This window comes from Schistocerca nitens, chromosome 8 (assembly GCF_023898315.1).
Source record: "Schistocerca nitens isolate TAMUIC-IGC-003100 chromosome 8, iqSchNite1.1, whole genome shotgun sequence".
In the NCBI taxonomy this organism is placed as follows: Eukaryota; Metazoa; Arthropoda; class Insecta; order Orthoptera; family Acrididae; genus Schistocerca; species Schistocerca nitens.
Window position 1 is genome coordinate 437,348,937 of NC_064621.1, and position 17,391 is coordinate 437,366,327.

At 44.8% G+C, this 17,391-nt stretch overlaps 1 protein-coding gene across 1 annotated transcript in view; it reads left to right on the plus strand.

Annotated features, from left to right (window-relative positions):
- LOC126198563 (endochitinase-like) overlaps positions 1–17,391 on the plus strand; it is a 95,862-nt gene that overhangs the window by 36,501 nt on the left and 41,970 nt on the right. Inside the window, exons 2-4 of the mRNA XM_049934993.1 lie at positions 1,476–1,617; positions 13,538–13,707; positions 15,045–15,210. Coding sequence (XP_049790950.1) covers positions 1,476–1,617; positions 13,538–13,707; positions 15,045–15,210 — 478 coding nt within the window. The remainder of the gene's footprint in view (positions 1–1,475; positions 1,618–13,537; positions 13,708–15,044; positions 15,211–17,391) is intronic.

Here is a 17,391-nt window from a genome sequence, read left to right on the forward strand (position 1 = left end):
TATTCACAGGCGATTGGTGAAAGTTTGTGGAGCTTGCGAACTGTCACATAAATGTGTTCTTGCAACAGGATAATGATCAGCTTCATACGAGTCGGAAAATCATGAATACCATGGAATGTGTGCCGACTACGTGGGTGCTCCCACGTACATAATCTTGTGTTTGCGCCGCACCCACAAACTTTTTAGCGGGTAAAAACGAAAAAATAAATATTTCTCACCTGCTCTTATCAAAAAGTAACAAACTATTAAAACACTGAGATGGAAGTTGAAATAACTGACCACTAAAACGTATCTTTTTGTTTCAAATCTGTTTATGCAAAGGTAACCAAGCAACACTCTCCCCACTACTTGCCTTTCTTTGGCCAGGGCAAAGGCATACCGTGAACGGAATATCTTCTTTTCAGCATGCTTTCATGTTTCCTTACAAGTGACACGCTACAAATACCCACTCCATTTGTCGACAATTGTTTTAAAGTATCTGCTTGCCAATATTGAGCTACAATAAAGAATAATCGGACCTATAATGCAGCCGATTGTTACATACCACCCCAATGGTTATTTTTTAAACATAACAGAGGTGTGGTTTAAGATTTGAGTGAAATTGTTTTCATGTAATCTGGATTGTTATCGTTTTGTTTGTTGAGACAATGGCTTTGAAGAACACGACAGCTCCGCTGTTGATACGGACCTATTTTGGAAAGTCGGCGCCATCGTGCCATAGCTGCAATGGGGTTCCAGTTACTGCCACACCCACCCTATTTTCCTGATTTGGTCCCTGACGGGAGTGTTCACCTGTCGAAGTATCGGTGGTTGTCGAAGATGCCACCTGGCTGCATTCCCACAAATTGTTTGAACGTAACTGGATGTTACTGCAATTTTAATTCAGTGGAATTAGCTAAGTGCATCATCAATGAAGTCAGTAATATGTAGTACATCATCTACTGTCTTATTACACTCCCCTGTGGCACACTATTACTTCAGCATCTTAAGATGATAATTTTATTTGTTGTGACTGTCAGAAAATTATCGAGTCTTTTGAAACTTGGTTGTATGCCCAACAGGCACATATTTTTTATGGAAGAAGTCGATGTGGTACTCGGTCAAACATTCACCGAAAGTCTAGAAACATCGAATCAACGTGGCTTCGCCAGTCCATTGTATTGGGTAAATCATATGGAAGAGTGTGATTTGAATTGCGCATTAATGTTTTCGAAACCCAAACTGATTTCCGTAGAGTAGTTTTTGGCCTATGTAGATTACATTGTTCTAGGATGCAGTTACAAATAGAAGCATGTGTTGGAGAGCGATTGCTTTAGGAATTGCCGATGACATACAAAGCGTCAGTTCGAATATTGCCCGTGCTTTCAGCATATTTAGTTTGATGGTGGCAGCTATGATTGCAGCCGAAGACGACACACTATACTATATCGCGGCGCCTGTGTTTAGCAGCACATAAAAGCGGCGATTGTTTACAGGTCGGCCTCCTTTTGGTGGTGGCCCTAGCATTGGCTGCCGCCGGTGACGAAGACACGACGCCGCTGGACTCCTCCACTGGGTCACCAACCAACTCTGCCGACGAGGAATCTTCTAGCAGCGAAAATGCTGCTATGCTCTCAGGTAAACCTCCCAACAAACTGATCATCGAGCTTCTCAAGAAGAAGCAAAATAAATTAAAAATAAAAAAACTACCTCTTATGGTAATCAAACCTTATAACTTGATTCACAATACATACATTCATTACTGTCCTTTGTTGTTCCTTGTGCTGGTATACGCTGGCGCCAGCACACCATGCGACATTGGGGTTACGAGACTAACGATAGAGGCTAATGACAAGACCTGCTGGAAACACGCCGCCAACGCTTTCTCAGCCGCCAGATAGCCACTGCGGACCGGAGGGCCAGTTCGTTCTAGTTAGTCAAGCATTTCGTTAGAGTTTAGCCAGGTAGTTCGTGCCTGTTACGCCAGTTAGTTCGAGTCTGTACGCCATGGATTTCCAGCATACCACTGAGACAGAGCCACAGACTTAGCCTCTAGCACAGAGGCAGGCAGCACATTGCAACCTTATAGTCGGTATAGCGGACTTCTACTTTAACAGAATTGAGGCTACGTGCACTATACATAGGAGAGCTTCTACCACAGCACATGGAAACTAAAGTTAAGCAGCTCTTTTTTTACGAATAAAGAACCCATTTATTAATTGCGTGCAGTTTGTGTTATAGAGCGAGGATAGCGGCCACCAACCAACATCCTCTCCTTGCTTCCCATGGTACAGCTCTACAGAGACAACGAAACGACATAAAAGCGACTAAAGAGAATACGACATTCCTAATACGTCTTTTTTTTTTCAAAAAGCAATGCATAGCACAAATATAATAATAGGACGAAAATAACCTCTACAAAGACTTCAAGGGCTTAACAAAATACAGAAAGAAGTGAGACAGGTAGCTATACATGTCTTCAACAGCCTGATTAAAGTAACTATTAACAAGTTGGCTTGTTCAGGCTACAGAGTTAGTGGTCGTCGAAGGTAGGCACGAAGACAGGTTTGGGTCTAGCTACATCAATGTAAGAGGGTTTTTAGTGTGGTGCCCTCCTTACACTCCCACCTCTACCCCACTATGACGTCACGCTTCCACCAAAATCCAAGATGGATATAGCGCATTTGTCTCAGAACCCAAAACTTTCTGGATTCGAGGTCTGTAATCTTTAAAATTTCTTAAATATCATTTGTTTTCCACGAATTTCATGTGGTGATAGTGTCTTGAGGGTGGTGGTGGAGCAGCCCCCAAGACCACTATAAGGATAGGCCATCAGTGAAACAACTGCAGAGTTTTCATTAAACAATTGGAGCATTGGCAGACCAATTTAAACAGCTGCAGCGTCCGCCACTTTATGTAAACAATTAGCGACAGTGCGCGTTTTTCACAAATGGTAAAGAATTTAGAGAGCGGTACTATGTTACTTTATTACCGAAACAGCTGTGCAGAGCGAGCAGCTCCTAAACAATAATTATTTCAATATGCACACTGACGGGTGACCGATTAAGATGGCGGGCCAGGATTCCCCATCACATATAGGCCCTAACATTGCGAAAATTCTGGAATTCAAATAATGCCAGTTTTGCACGTTTTCCGCTAGCAGATCCACCCTTGCACCACCCCACAAACACTTGCCTGATAGTGTCCTTGGTCTGTAGGATGGAGACGCAGCAGTCGTTCCTTGGGACCTAAAGGCTATTCTTGTGGAGACACACAGAGATCGCCTCGATGGCGCGTGAAAGAGAAAATTAGTGACAGTCTTTGGTTTTGCCTCTTGTTTGAATATAGAACGCCTGTTTTGTACATAATTTGTTGCAGCAAAGAGCGACAACTAATGCTTAAGAAATTACTAGAAAGCTAAGTACAAAGAATGTAAAGTATTTTAAGACACAAAGCAATTACAGACATTGACAGCGAGTAGGCATTGATTGAAATCAAGAAGGAACGTTGAAAATCTGTACTGGCCCAAAATTCGAGCGTGGGCCTCCTGCTTACTAGACAGATACTCTGACCACTAAACCACACAGACATAGTCGTCATTACAACTGCGTGGACTACCGCAGCACGCCTATCCTCACACTCAAATTCTCAAGTTCTCCACACACTACTAAAGTAGTGCCCCTTGCCCATTATCCTCGTTACTCACGGCATTTCCTCGATTCCTGTAAGAGTTCGATCCTGCTGTACATCTGCACTAAACAGATCATTGGCCGTCTCACCTTGATTATATACGCAAGTAGCGTCTGTTCAATCAGACATGCCCGAAAGAACTGACACGACATATACAGGGTAAATCATCTAAAATTTGCGTCGCAAATACTGCGGAAATGAAAAGTGCTATTGATGTGCGGCTTTCACAGAATGGATTGATAGCCAGGGGCTCGTATTTTTAGCCAATAAACAGATGGTATTAATACTCAGAAAATGTATTTTTAATGGAAATTGCCTATTGAAATTAACAAACTAAAAGTGGGGAAATCAGAATGTCAGTAATGTTTGTTGCAGGATCCTAGTGCGAGTCGTTTACGAGATATCGTATTTTGATAAGTTTCCACACCGACACTTGTTCAATACCTGTGGTAGCACACACTAAAGAATAACGCAAGTGCATACACTAGTTATGTGAATTCTGACCTGTAACGAGGCAACTGACCATCACAGGTTGTCTTCTAAATGACCACTGGCAGCGGCAATACAAGCTTCCAGTCTGGTTTGGAACGACTGCTCCACACGTGCTAGTATTTCAGCGCAGACTGCATTAATACATCGTACATATCATCGGATGTAGTTGGTGTGTCCTTGTAGACACTATGTTTCTACTTTCCCCACAGAGAAATGTCCACAGGTATCAAAACCGAGGAACGGGCTGACCAACGTACAGGTCCTCTGCGTCCAGTCCAACGATTTGGAACGCTGTAGTACTTCGTGCACTATGGGCTGGACAGCCATCATGTTGGTACCATAGGTTTTTCCTGGTCTTCTAGCGTCCTTGAAGATGGTCTGTTAAGAGGTTGTGATATTTGTGCATCTGGAGTATCCTGTCTTAATACCCATGTACAGAAGTTAACACGATTCGCATAATCCTTTCATGCAGCTCTTGATGGAGAGAGATGTGATAGGAATCGAACCTATGTCGATGGAGAATACGTAGGACACTTGCCCGACTCACGCCACTTCCTTGTGCGATTTCACAGGAGCTAACGAGCGGATCAATTGAAACAGCAGCAGGAATATTAATTTCTCCATCTTCTATCGTCATCTGTTTCCTTCTGTGACGTTGTCTAGGTGTTACTCTACCGCTTTCACGTAACTGGTTGAAGAGATTGATGAATAATTGCCGAGATGGTTGACATACACTGGGACATATTGCTGCAAGAAGAAAATTCATGCTTCCTACACTCTCCATACACCATGAGCACGTTGGTAAATCCCATCGCTCACAGACGACCTATTCCTTGGACTGTCACACACTGGCCAGCAAGTCGCAATACACTCAGGGAACACTCAAGCACACTGTAAGAAAACATAACATCATCGTACCTGTCAAGTAAGCAGGATGAATGGCATAAGTGCCCATGTGGGAACTTTTCAAAGTACAGTATCTCGTAAACCACTCGCACTGACATTCTAATTTACCTTACTTTTAGTTCGTTAAAGTCAATACGCATCATTTAATTTAAAAAAGCGTGTGTTTGAACAAATAATACACTTTCTAAGTATTATTATAACCTGTTTATTGGCTAATAATACGAGTCCCTGACTACCAACCCGTTCTACGAAAACCGCACATCAGTAACACTTTCCTTTTCCGCAATATTTTCAGTGCAAGTTGTAGATGATTCACCCTGTATACGTAGTGTCTGTTCTTTCAGAGATGTCCGAAGTCATCAGTGAGAACCCTCGTTTTTTAATGTAGATTACGATTCTACGGAAAACTCTAGATACGTTTTGTCTGAAACATTTTCTTCGTTTCGCCGCAGATTGGCTCAAATGGCTCTGAGCACTATGGGACTTATCTTCTGAGGTCATCAGTCCCCTAGAACTTAGAACTACTTAAACATAACTAACCTAAGGACATCACACACATCCATGCCCGAGGCAGGATTCGGACCTGCGACCGTAGCGGTCGCGCGGTTCCAGACTGCAGCGCCTAGAACCGCTCGGCCACCCCGGCCGGCTCGCCGCAGATTACGCTGTAATCGAAGGAATAGAAATTGGTACACAGTAGTAATTTACGCCATGCTACTCAATAGCACTTGAATATCCGATGGCACGTGGGATCAAACCTCCATGCTACAGGGGTAGGACAGGCCAGTATTTCATAACCTCTAATGGGAAACTCCATTCGCAACGTTGTATTCCTCCTACATATCGAACACGGGACTACGCGACACACCACCATGGCCGTGTAACGAACTATGATGTATCATAACAGGCAGTACAATGCGACCGGAGCTTACGTATCGTGCAGACGTAGTACAGATAGCGCTCTGAACATTACAGTATTTTGCAGTGTTTATTACCAGCACACGTACCTGTCATTTGGAGAACAGACGTGCAAATGGACGACGGATGATGCAACCAGAGAAGAAAAAATTATAACAATCCCGATTTACGGAGAATATGGGAGAAACGTTGACGCCATGAAATATATTAGAAGTTATGAAATACTGGCCTGTCCTACCATCGCAGCGTGGAAGTGGGGTCCCACGTGCCATTGGATATTCAAGGGCCATTGAGTAGCATGTGGTAAATTACGGTTGTGTAGCGACGTCTATTCCTCCAGTTACAGTACCATCCGCGGCGAAGTGAAGAAAATACTTCAGACAAAACGTATGTAGATTTTGCCGTAGAATCGTAATCTGCAATAAAAAACGGGGTTCCTATTGAAGATTTCAAAGTTGCTTCTCGCCTCTCACCCGCGCATTGGGTGGAGTGTCGAGTGTAATATCATTGGATGTCCACCTCCGAGACATACAAATCTGAACTATAACTTTTTCTGGTCCGATGCGTAGTTTTCGAGATATTTCAATGTTTTCAGTTAAACTGAACACCCTATTCTCAAAAAGTACTTGACAGATTTAGTTGAAAATTCTTGACCGATTTACTTCAAATTTCTACAGTCGCATAAAACAACGAAGAAAATTAATGAAAACATAAATGTCTAAGAAATGAATTATATCGTGGTCTCTCTCTGTGATTGCTGTCGGGAGAGTAAATTACAGCGGCAATTACCGTCTTGGAGGCAGTACCATCAGACGTCACTATATCGTGGGACAAGCGAAAGCTCGAGAATTTGACAGAAACATGATTGCAAACTCGTACTTACTGATTAATTGCCATTGTTACATATGCAGCGGAAAACGCTGGCTTTGAAGAACCACTGCCGAACGTAATAGAGGCCACATGGGTATGCCGCAAATGTAGACGTATTCAGTACTCGCATTCTGTTGCTACCCAGAGATTTAATTATGTCCTTCGATTAAAGTGATTGCAGTTTCACATGCGGCTTGCATTCGCTGTGATTATCAACACACAGAGCCAATCACTTTGTGTGCCAGATATTGAACATCTCTGGGAACGTCGGCTATTGCAGCTAGTTCTAAATAACATTCCCTGGAATATAGAGGCTAAAGATTTCTCTAGTACTATTAAAATACTCACAGTAACGAAAGTGAAAATTAAATCGTTGAGACTTTCACTTGTTGCTCCTCCGTATTTTCCATTGTGATTAATTTGACCTCCGGGTCTCTTCTTATCTTTTAGGAGAACTTCCTTACTCAATACAGCCAGAAAAAAAGAACGAGTAAGGGTTGATGTTCCGTTGACGAAGAGGTTGTTGCAGACGGAGCCCAAGTTCGGACAGTGGGAATGTGAGGAAGGGGATCGGCCTTGTGCTTTTCAAAGAAACAACCCACGCGTTTGGTAAATCACAGAAGACGTAAACTGAATTGCCGGACGGGGATTTGAACCTCCGTCCTCCCAAATGCTAGTCCACCGCCCTATCACACTGAAGTGACAAAAGTGACTGGATAGCGATACGCACGTATACAAATGGTGGTAGTATCGCCACACACTATGTAAAATGACAGTGCATTGGCGGAGCTCTCATTTGTACTCAGTTGATTCATATAAAAAAGGTTTCCCACGTTATTATGGCCGCACGAAGCGAATTAACGGACTTCGAACGCGGAATGGTAGTTGGAGCTCGACGCATGGGACATTCCGTTTCGGAAATCATTAGTAATTTCAATGTTCTGAGATCCACAGTGTTAAAAGTGTGCCGAGAATACCGATTTTAGGCATTACCTCTCACCATGGGCAACGCAGTGGCCGACGGCCTTCACTTAACGATAGAGAGCAGCGGCGTTTGCGTAGAGTTCTCAGTGCTAACACATAAGCAGCACTGCGTGAAATAACCACAAAAATCCATACGGGATGCACGACGAACGCATCCGTGACGACAGTGCGGCCAAGTTCGGCGTTAACGGACTACGGCAGCAGACGACCGTCGCGAATGCCTTTGCTAAAAGCAAGATACGCCTGCAGCGCCTCTCGTGGGCTCGTGACCGTATCGGTTCGATCCTAAACCGTGACCTGGTCGAATGAGTCCCGATTTCAGTTGGTGAGTGCTGATGGTATGGTTCGAATGTGGCGCAGATCCCGAGGCCACGGACCTAAGTTTCACTGTGGAAGCTGGTGCTGCCTCCATAATGGTGTGGGCTGTGTGCCGTGGAATGAACTGGGTCCTCTGATCCAACAGAACCGATCATTGACTGACAAAGATTATGTTCGGCTACCTGGAGACCATTTTCAACCATTCGTGGACTTCATGTTCCCAAACGACGATGGAATTTTTATGGATGACAATGAGGCATGTCAGTAGGCCACAGTTGTTCGCGACTGGTTTGAAGAACATTCTGGACAGTTCGAGCGGTTGATTTGGCCTCCCAGATCGCTTGACATGAATCTCATCGAACATTTATTGGACATAATCGAGAGACCAGTTCGTGCACAAAATCTTGCATCGGCAACACTTTCGCACTTGAAAACAGCTATAGAGGCACCATGGCTCAATATTTTTGCAGGGGACTTCCAACGACGTAGAGTTGCTACATTACACCAGGCAAAAGGAGGCCCGAAACGATATTGGTGGTTATCCCAAGACTTTTGTCACCTTAGTGTATTGCGCCACTTACCTCAGTACCGTCTATAGACCATCCATTCGTTTGGCCGCAGATTTCGGCAAACTCCATTTAAGTTACACTACAGCCCTCATTAGAAGTAAACAGAGCAGTGTCTTCATCAAAACGAAGGTTGCGCGGGACGCTTTACTAATACGTATTCCTTCTCCGTTTTCCCAATGTAAGGACTGAATATTTGTGCATGTCCGTGTCCTACATCCTTTCCAAGAGGAGAACGTAATCTTTTTATTTTACTTCCAAATCTTATCCCAGTACAGTTCTTAAAGTTCTGGGCCCTAGTGGACCCACTGAACGTGAAATCCACCGATAGCTTCACTCGCTTTTAAGAATGGAAGAAAAAATCACACTAGGATAGATGCGGGACGTCAAGCCGCCATGGAAGATTTGTATGCGTGCCTTCTCAACAAATGCCTTCGTTTTGTCTGCTCTGTCACCAAAATTGTTGTCCCTGTGGAACACGTTACCACGTTGTTTTACATTTGGCTACTTCTCCTCTGTTCTTTCGAAAAACTTAAGCAAAGAACGCTCTAAGCACTCCAACGTGCCGGCCGCTGGTGGCCGAGCGGTTCTGGCGCTACAGTCTGGAACCGCGCGACCGCTACGGTCGCAGGTTCGAATCCTGCCTCGGGCATGGATGTGTGTGTTGTCCTTAGGTTAGTTAGGTTTAAGTAGTTCTAAGTTCTAGGGGACTTATGACCTCAGCAGTTGAGTCCCATAGTGCTCAGAGCCATTTGAACCATTTTTGAACTCCAACGTACGGCTACTTACCTATCTAATTGTGATTGTGGCTATGCGTTCGTTTGCAGTGAGGAACGTCTACACAATTCTTGTTTCCAAATTCCATGCTCTCTTCAGTTTCACCCCAAACATAGTATCAGGGGAAAATCCTAATGCCTCCTCTTTGTCTATAATTCGGATAGTTGCGGTACAATGTTAAAAATTAACATACGAACCTCCTTGTCAGAACTCCAACTGTGTCTGCCATTCCTGGGTAACGATTTCTTTCTTTTTTATTCGAAGACTGTAAACATTCCTGAGAAGTCTCTCAGGAAAGTTAAAAATGACCGTCGATACAATCTCACGACTAAAGTTATTCTTAATAATTGTAGCCTACTTCACCGATTTGAAGAAATATTTCGTATTCTCGTTGCCCAACCGCATTCGTTTTCTCTTCTTTCTTTACGTATCGCTTTTTATTTGAGTCTCACACAACAGAACTATTTATTTATCTGATGAAGACAGGATAAAATATTAGACAACTACTTATTATAAATATATACGTTTCTATACTGAAATACGCAATGTCAGTTCCTCCAGGCAGAAACTTTTTCAGACGAATTGTGAAGATCTTCCCTCGTCCCTTCGAATGCTCTGAGGAAACATTCAATGTCGTATGATGCAAGGTTTTGTGCACTTCGGGGCAGTCACATTGAGGGAAGGACTTCCATCCGCATTGGTGCAGGAACGCTCCACATTTGCCCCAGCCAGTTCTGAACCTATTTAGCATGCACAAGTGCCGCTGGGGCCAATGAAAATTTTCTGGCCGCTTCCAGGGAGTTTTAAGTATTTGGAGATGCACCTAGAATGTTTGCTCCTGCTATTGATCGTTCTAGGCATCTAACATACCGAACTGACTGCTTTACAGCCTGATTGCTATGTGTCACAACGATTTTCTAGATCTCAATCGATGCGGTTCTGTTAATCAAAATTTTGAGTGAGTTTATAATTCTGGTTGATTTTTATTCTTGTACGCAGCTCAGCAATGACTGTGATCTTCCTATGGATGCTGGTAGAATATTGTCACGTAGAAGAAGGTGTGAGTAGACGAATGACGAACACTAACTTCACTTAACGAAGGTTTATTCAGCACTTGCACATGCAAGAGCGCGGAGCGAACTGCCTCTGGCCAAAACACATACGGTATATATACAGCTACAGAACATTCGGGTACAATGACTCTTGCGATTTGTGGACACTTCTAGAATGTACTCGAATCGAGTAGAGAAATTAAAATTTCACAGTTTAGGTGAGGTTTGAACTCACGACCCTCCGTGCGACAGCCTAGTATCATAAACACTACACTCCGGCGACTGTGCTACTCCGCTTCTTATGCGACAATCTTACCAAGAACCGGTAGCGACTGCGTGTTTGTGGAACGAATGCACCTTGTGATAAGGCGCATTGCCTGACGAAGCTGTGTGCCAATTATTTTAATGTGAGCACTGTTTAATCTAATAGAACAGCAATGTTTTGCGACTATTAAAGAGCTAAAATTGATGCATAAAAAGTACTCGGTTTACTTGCCGCGTCAAATTTGGATAAAATCCCAAGCTTTCGATGACTACCTCCGTCATCTTCGTTTTACCCCTGACGAAGATGACGGAGGTAGTCATCGAAAGCTCGGGATTTATCCAAATTTGACGCGGCAAGTAAACCGAGAACTTTTTATGCAAGGCCTCCGTCGTGAAAGACTTCGTAGTCATATTAGCTAAAATTGATGATATGAGGTCTGTGGCGTCCCAAGCAGTTCTTCTGGAGTGCATTGCTCCGAGTTTTCATTTTAGCTGTCACATTCCGGAATTGAATGGTTCAAATGGCTCTGAGCACTATGGGACTCAACTTCTGAGGTCATTAGTCCCCTAGAACTTAAAACTACTTAAACCTAACTAACCTAAGGACATCACAAACATCCATGCCCGAGGCAAGATTCGAACCTGCGACCGTAGCGGTCTTGCGGTTCCAAACTGCAGCGCCTTTAACCGCATGGCCACTTCGGCCGGCTTCCGGAATTGAGTTTTGTTCGTCAGTAACCCGTGTTGGATCGCACCTAGCTATTTTTGAGTGCTGCAATATTCAAGATTCTGATCTCAAAATGTGATGTTAGATTTGCCGTTCGCCATTGTTGTACATGTCCACACCATTTACCTTCTATTGCTCTGCACCTGTCACCAAGGTAGTGCTAAGAGAGCAACAACCTTTAAGAGAGACAGCTGGGTCACGCATTAAGAAGGAAAGGTACTCGAAGAAGTGCTTCTCAGGTCCATTAGTATCGTAAGATTGGACCCTCGGTATCAATTTCCCAACTGAACATTAAAGGCATAGGTAGAGCAAAGAGTAAATGTTTATTCGAAACACTGAAAGAACATAAAATGGATCTTTCTAATCTTCTTGATGGATTAAACCCGTTGTGGGACGCCAGTGCTTGAAACTGAATAATTGTCTTTCCTTTACATCCTGACACACTGTAGCGCTTTTTTTGTGTCAACAAAATGTTTGACTACTAACGTCACTTTTCCAATTTTATTCTGGAAAGGATCTCGTTCTCTTACACTGCTTGTCATAATAAGAGCTGCACACAGAAGGACACGACCGATCCACTGAAAACTGGGTGGACATGTTGCACACCATCAGATATGCCAATTATTACTTTTGCACAGTTGGCCACACACGCAGTAAATGTTAGTGGGGGCGTGACGTCGTATCCACGGTTGATATAAGAGAGCCACAAACAGCCATGCTGCCAGCACAGCGGCCAGCATAGCAAGAGGATCACCTGAACGAGTACTATGACCAGGTGACACGTTCGACAGCAGGTTGCTTAGCTAGACGACCTACAGGCCCACATCATGGGGCTGTAGGAGGCTGTGTGTTCCAATTTCGCACTGCGCGCCACGTCAATCGTACGGACACAGCCATTGGCCACAGTTAACGGCAATGGATACAGGAAGGAACACATGCACAAGATGTACAATCTGGACGTATGATATGCAGCACAAGGAGGGATGACCGACGGATCGTGTGCCATGCGTGAACGGATCCAACAGGAATGATAGAGGCCATTGAGCGGGCTGTCCTGCCTCTGTGCAATATCCCATAAGTGCTAATACCTTCATACCAACCATTACGACACTTGCCATTTACACCCTCCGCAGCGTTGCACCTGACGGACATAGCGTCCCCAGATTGGTAGCATGTCATGTTTAGCCATGACTCCCACCTCGGGTTTGTAGGCGACGACCACCAGTTCCTTGTTTGGAGGCGCAGTGGAGAGCGCTATGAAGAGCTGGTTGTAGTCTTCCATAACACTTGCTGCCTGGTGTGATGGTGTAAGACGCGATATAAACAGCGCCCATTCACCGTTAGTGTTCCTAATGGGCTCCGTGGCAGCCGCATGGTACATGGAGGAGGTTCTGCAATCAGTGGCTCTGCCATTCGTTAACGCCCTCACCCACGCCCCATTTCAGCAGAGCAATGCTTGTCACTATTACTCTTCCACATCCTGGGCGTTCCTTCCAGCAGTTGATTCTCTGCCATTGCCAGCCAAATCGCTTGATCTTTCGCTGATCCAATACTTGTACAGTGCCATGGAGTGTATCGACAGGACTCCACGTCCACCCATCAATTTGCAAGAACTGGCTACTCTGCTGCAAGCAGCATGGGGTGGATTATCACAGGACTACGTCACAGACCTTTACAGTTCTGGACGCCTATATTCACAACTACGGGGGCCTAAAGCCATGCCAACATACAAGTTTTGTGGCTGTGCAGCACAATAAATGTTGGTCCTTTCTAAATTGAAAGTGTAATCATTTCACATGTGTGGTACCATCTGCTTACCTGACAACAGTGGTCGCAGTTGGACTTGTTATTCTGGGTGCAGCTATTTTTATGATGATCAGGGTGTTTTCTGAACCTCTCTCCAATTTTTAGTTCGTTCTTTCTGAATCGTTGTTGTCTGTTCCCAGTACGTTTCTGTCTTACACTTCCATTACATAGGGGCATGTAACTTCCAGGTGGTGAGCGCCGCGGTCGCGTCACTTGCTACTTCGAGAGCTGGGCTGTGTACCGGAAAAGGTTACGGTACGGCATTGAGGACATTCCAGGAGATATGTGTACACACATCATCTATTCGTTCGTCGGGCTCAACAACGTCACGTGGGAGCTTCAAGTACTCGACGAGAAGGTAAGGTCACAGCCTGCAAAGTATCATCCCATATGGGTAATCTCAAAATCTTCACGCTGTCTGTGTTAATTTCTTCACTTAGCTGAAGTGGTCGAAAACATAGCACCAATAGCCACGAGACTAATTTCCATCCAGAACAGAACGAGGTTACCAAAAGCCAATGATGACTGAGTTTATTTTCTGTTAGTGATATTTGGTATGGATGTATTTAGGCACTTTAACACAGTTGTTGAAGAGGCCTCTAATGTCTATTGTACCATTCACGCAGGTCAAGAACAGGAGCGAGTACAGCACCAAACTTATTTTATGTTTTTCCCTGGAGCAGGATGGCAGCAACATATGTGCTGCTTTTCAGCCGAAAGACAGTAATTATACAAAGAAGACATTTAAAATAACAGAATGGAGAAAATAAATATAAAAATGGGGAACAGTACGGAAGAGAACAACCAAAACGGAGGGTACTGTAAAATGGAGATAAAAACCGTAAAAAATAGCACACACAAAACAAAACCACACACTGGATCATAAAAGTATCGACGGATGGCGTGGCACATCACAATCACTGACAATAACACTATGTACAAGTCCAGCATGCAATTAAAATCAGAGCACTTGACAAACAGGAGAACAGCACTGCTGAACACAACACTGATGTAGTACACTGATGACGATGAGCAAACAGAGAGGATCTGCCAGGGGCATACAGACGAGGGAGGACGGAAGAATGGAGGGAAGGGACGAGAGGAGGAGAAGGGAAGAAGGGAGGGAGGGGAGGGGAGGGGGGAGACAAGAAGGAGGGAGGGAGGGGAGAAGATGTGGGAGACGGGCGGAGGGGTGCGCTGAAGAGGGCCAGGGAAGGAAGGACGTGGGAGTGAAGCAGTTGAGGACGTAGTGCAGGGACACAGGGAGGGAAGGAGAAAAATCCGCTCTGGAAGAAGGAGGGGAGAGGAGAAAAGAGGGCCCTGGGGAGTGGGGGTGGAACAAGCCCAGGTTACAGTTGGAAGGAAGGGTATACATCATGGTGAAGTTCAACATACGGTAGGGGGAGGTGCTGGAAATTGCCCTGATGATGGAGGGTGTGGAGGTGGAGAGAGGGAGGGATACAGCGATAGAGGCGCGGCAACGGGTGGGGGGTGGCAGCACCAAACTTTGTGGAACATGGTATTTAGTTTAGTCTCACGACTGTGAAATCATTTGCTACAGAAACCCCTCTGTTTTTCGTTGTAAAACCAGGAAAGCTCTGGACGACATTGCAATTGAAATGGCGAATAGTACTAAGTGAAAGTGCTGCCTGCATTTCTCCGCACTTCCCAAAGCGCTTGCTTGTCTGCCAACAGCTGGACGTGCAAGATGGCGGCTTTGAGAACTTCACGGCGCTGAGGCAGGAGTTTCCCGGTGTGCGGCTGCAGGTGGCACTGGGAGGTTGGGCGGAGGGCGGCCACAACTACTCGGCCATGGTCGGCGACCCCGCCAGGAGGGCCAGCCTAGTGCGCAGCGCCGTCGGTGAGTCGTTCTGAGTCTCTCCTCGCTTTACTTCTACCGTCTTCCTTCAAATGAAGTCGTAGCCCATCGTTGGCAGCTGCGAGATGAGAGCACTCCACTACCTGATACCACTACTTATTTGTTTTGTAGTCATACGAGACTAGTCCAGAAATTAACGACCTGTTGTACACTCCCTCAATGCAACTGATGTCCTATCCAAAGTCGAATGGTTCCCTTGACATTATGTCCCAAAGATGGAGGGTGGAGGGTTGGGAAATGACAATCAGAGAATGGACTGAATGGTTATGTAGTTAAAGCAGACAAGTACACTATCTGATCAAAAGTATCCGAACGTCTCTTTGTAACGCTAGGTTGAGAGGTGGACCAACAAGTGCGTAAAGGGATGGGGAGTACTGTATTGTCAGTAGAGAAGCGGTAATTGTAGAATGGGGTGGTCAGCAGAGCTCAGTACCTTCAGACGAGAATTAGTCGCTGGGTATCGCCTGAGTAACAGATCTGTCAGGGACATTTCAACCCTTCTAAAGTTACCCAAGACGACTCTTCGTGATGTTATTGCGAAGTGAGGATGCGAAGGGACTACGACAGCTAAAGTAAGACCAGGCAGACTTCATACACTGACTGACAGGGACAGGCGAGCGTGCGGAGGTGGTTGCTGAAAAAAACACGTGAAATCTTTTGTGTTAGCAGAAGAGCCAACACCGTATTACGAGTGGAGGCCGAAATGCATGCGTTTTAGCTCACGCAGGCTGGCGTGAGGAGGAAAGAACTATACTGACATGAGGTCTGGAACATGACAAGGAATCAGAATTCAGAAAGCGGACGTGATTAGTTTGATACTTAACTCTAATCCATTAATTATGAACGTCGCTCTTGACGGTACATGATTTACAACTGAAGGCTATGTTAACTGTCGTCTCTGCAAATGAGAGCGTATGTAGACAGCAAACCATCGCTAACAAAGTCGGCTGTACAGCTAGGGCGGGTGCTAGGGAGTCTCTCTAGACTAGACCTGCCGTGTGGCGGCGCTCGGTCTGCAATTACTGGTAGTGGCGACACGCGGGTCCGACGTATACTAACAGACCGCGGCCGATTTAAAGGTTACCACCTAACAAGTGTGGTGTCTGGCGGTGACACCACAAAATCATTGGAAGGAAGCCAAACGTTTGTGAAGTCAAAGAGAAGCACATGAACTATGGAAAACTCGAAACGAGTGATTTGATGAATCAAGCTATAACCTGTGCGAATCCGGTGGAAGGGTTCGGGTTTAGCAAAGGCCTAGTGAAAGTTACCTTCCATCACGAGTAGTGCCAACAGTTTAGTGTCGATGAGTGGGAGAAGTATGATGGCGTTTTTCGTGGTTAAAGTGTGCTCCCCTTATTGAGTTTAATAAAACGCTAAAGCGGAAGGATACGAGCACATTTTACAGCATTGTGTATTGAATACAATAGAGGAATATTTTGGAGGTGATGATTTGTTAGTGAACTTGACGACATGAAATTCTCTTGCAATCTTTTCTGCTTGGGTCTTTCCTTCTTGTATGTAGGAGGGAAGACGTTGACAACGACTTTCTCTTTCCCTGACTAGTATATTATTTGAAGGACCAGAGCCAATCACGGTAATCTCCAATATAACATTTTATAAATGGTGGTCGGAGCACGGGGCTCACAACCCGAACCACACGCCACTGTTAAGCACTAATGAAGGACTGGGTCCCTTATTTCGACTGCACATAATTCATTAAGGTCAATCCAACACATTTATTTCAAATAACATAAATGAAGTTACATTTGAATCTGTCTGACATTAAACAGGAATAAAAAAAACAATTTCAATATCAGCTGATTTAGTGCGTGAAGCGTGAGTTAAGCCAATAGCCAGATAAACTAAACAATTCTCCATAATTCAAAAGGAGAAAAACAAAATTGAATCAATACAACCTCACTGACAAATATCCAAAAAAACTTACAATACTACTCAAAAGAATACACTGAATACACTCCGGACTCCCCTCTCACTGTGAGGCTTGGTACAGTTTATATGAAATGCCTTCCAGGCAACGAGTAACCGCCGCAGGAGTTTTAAGATTAGCTAACAGTCCCAGCGTAACAGACATCACACATGTGTTCACACCCGATTCACAACCCCGCCAGTCTCACCGGCCGCCCCAAACCGACTGCCTCT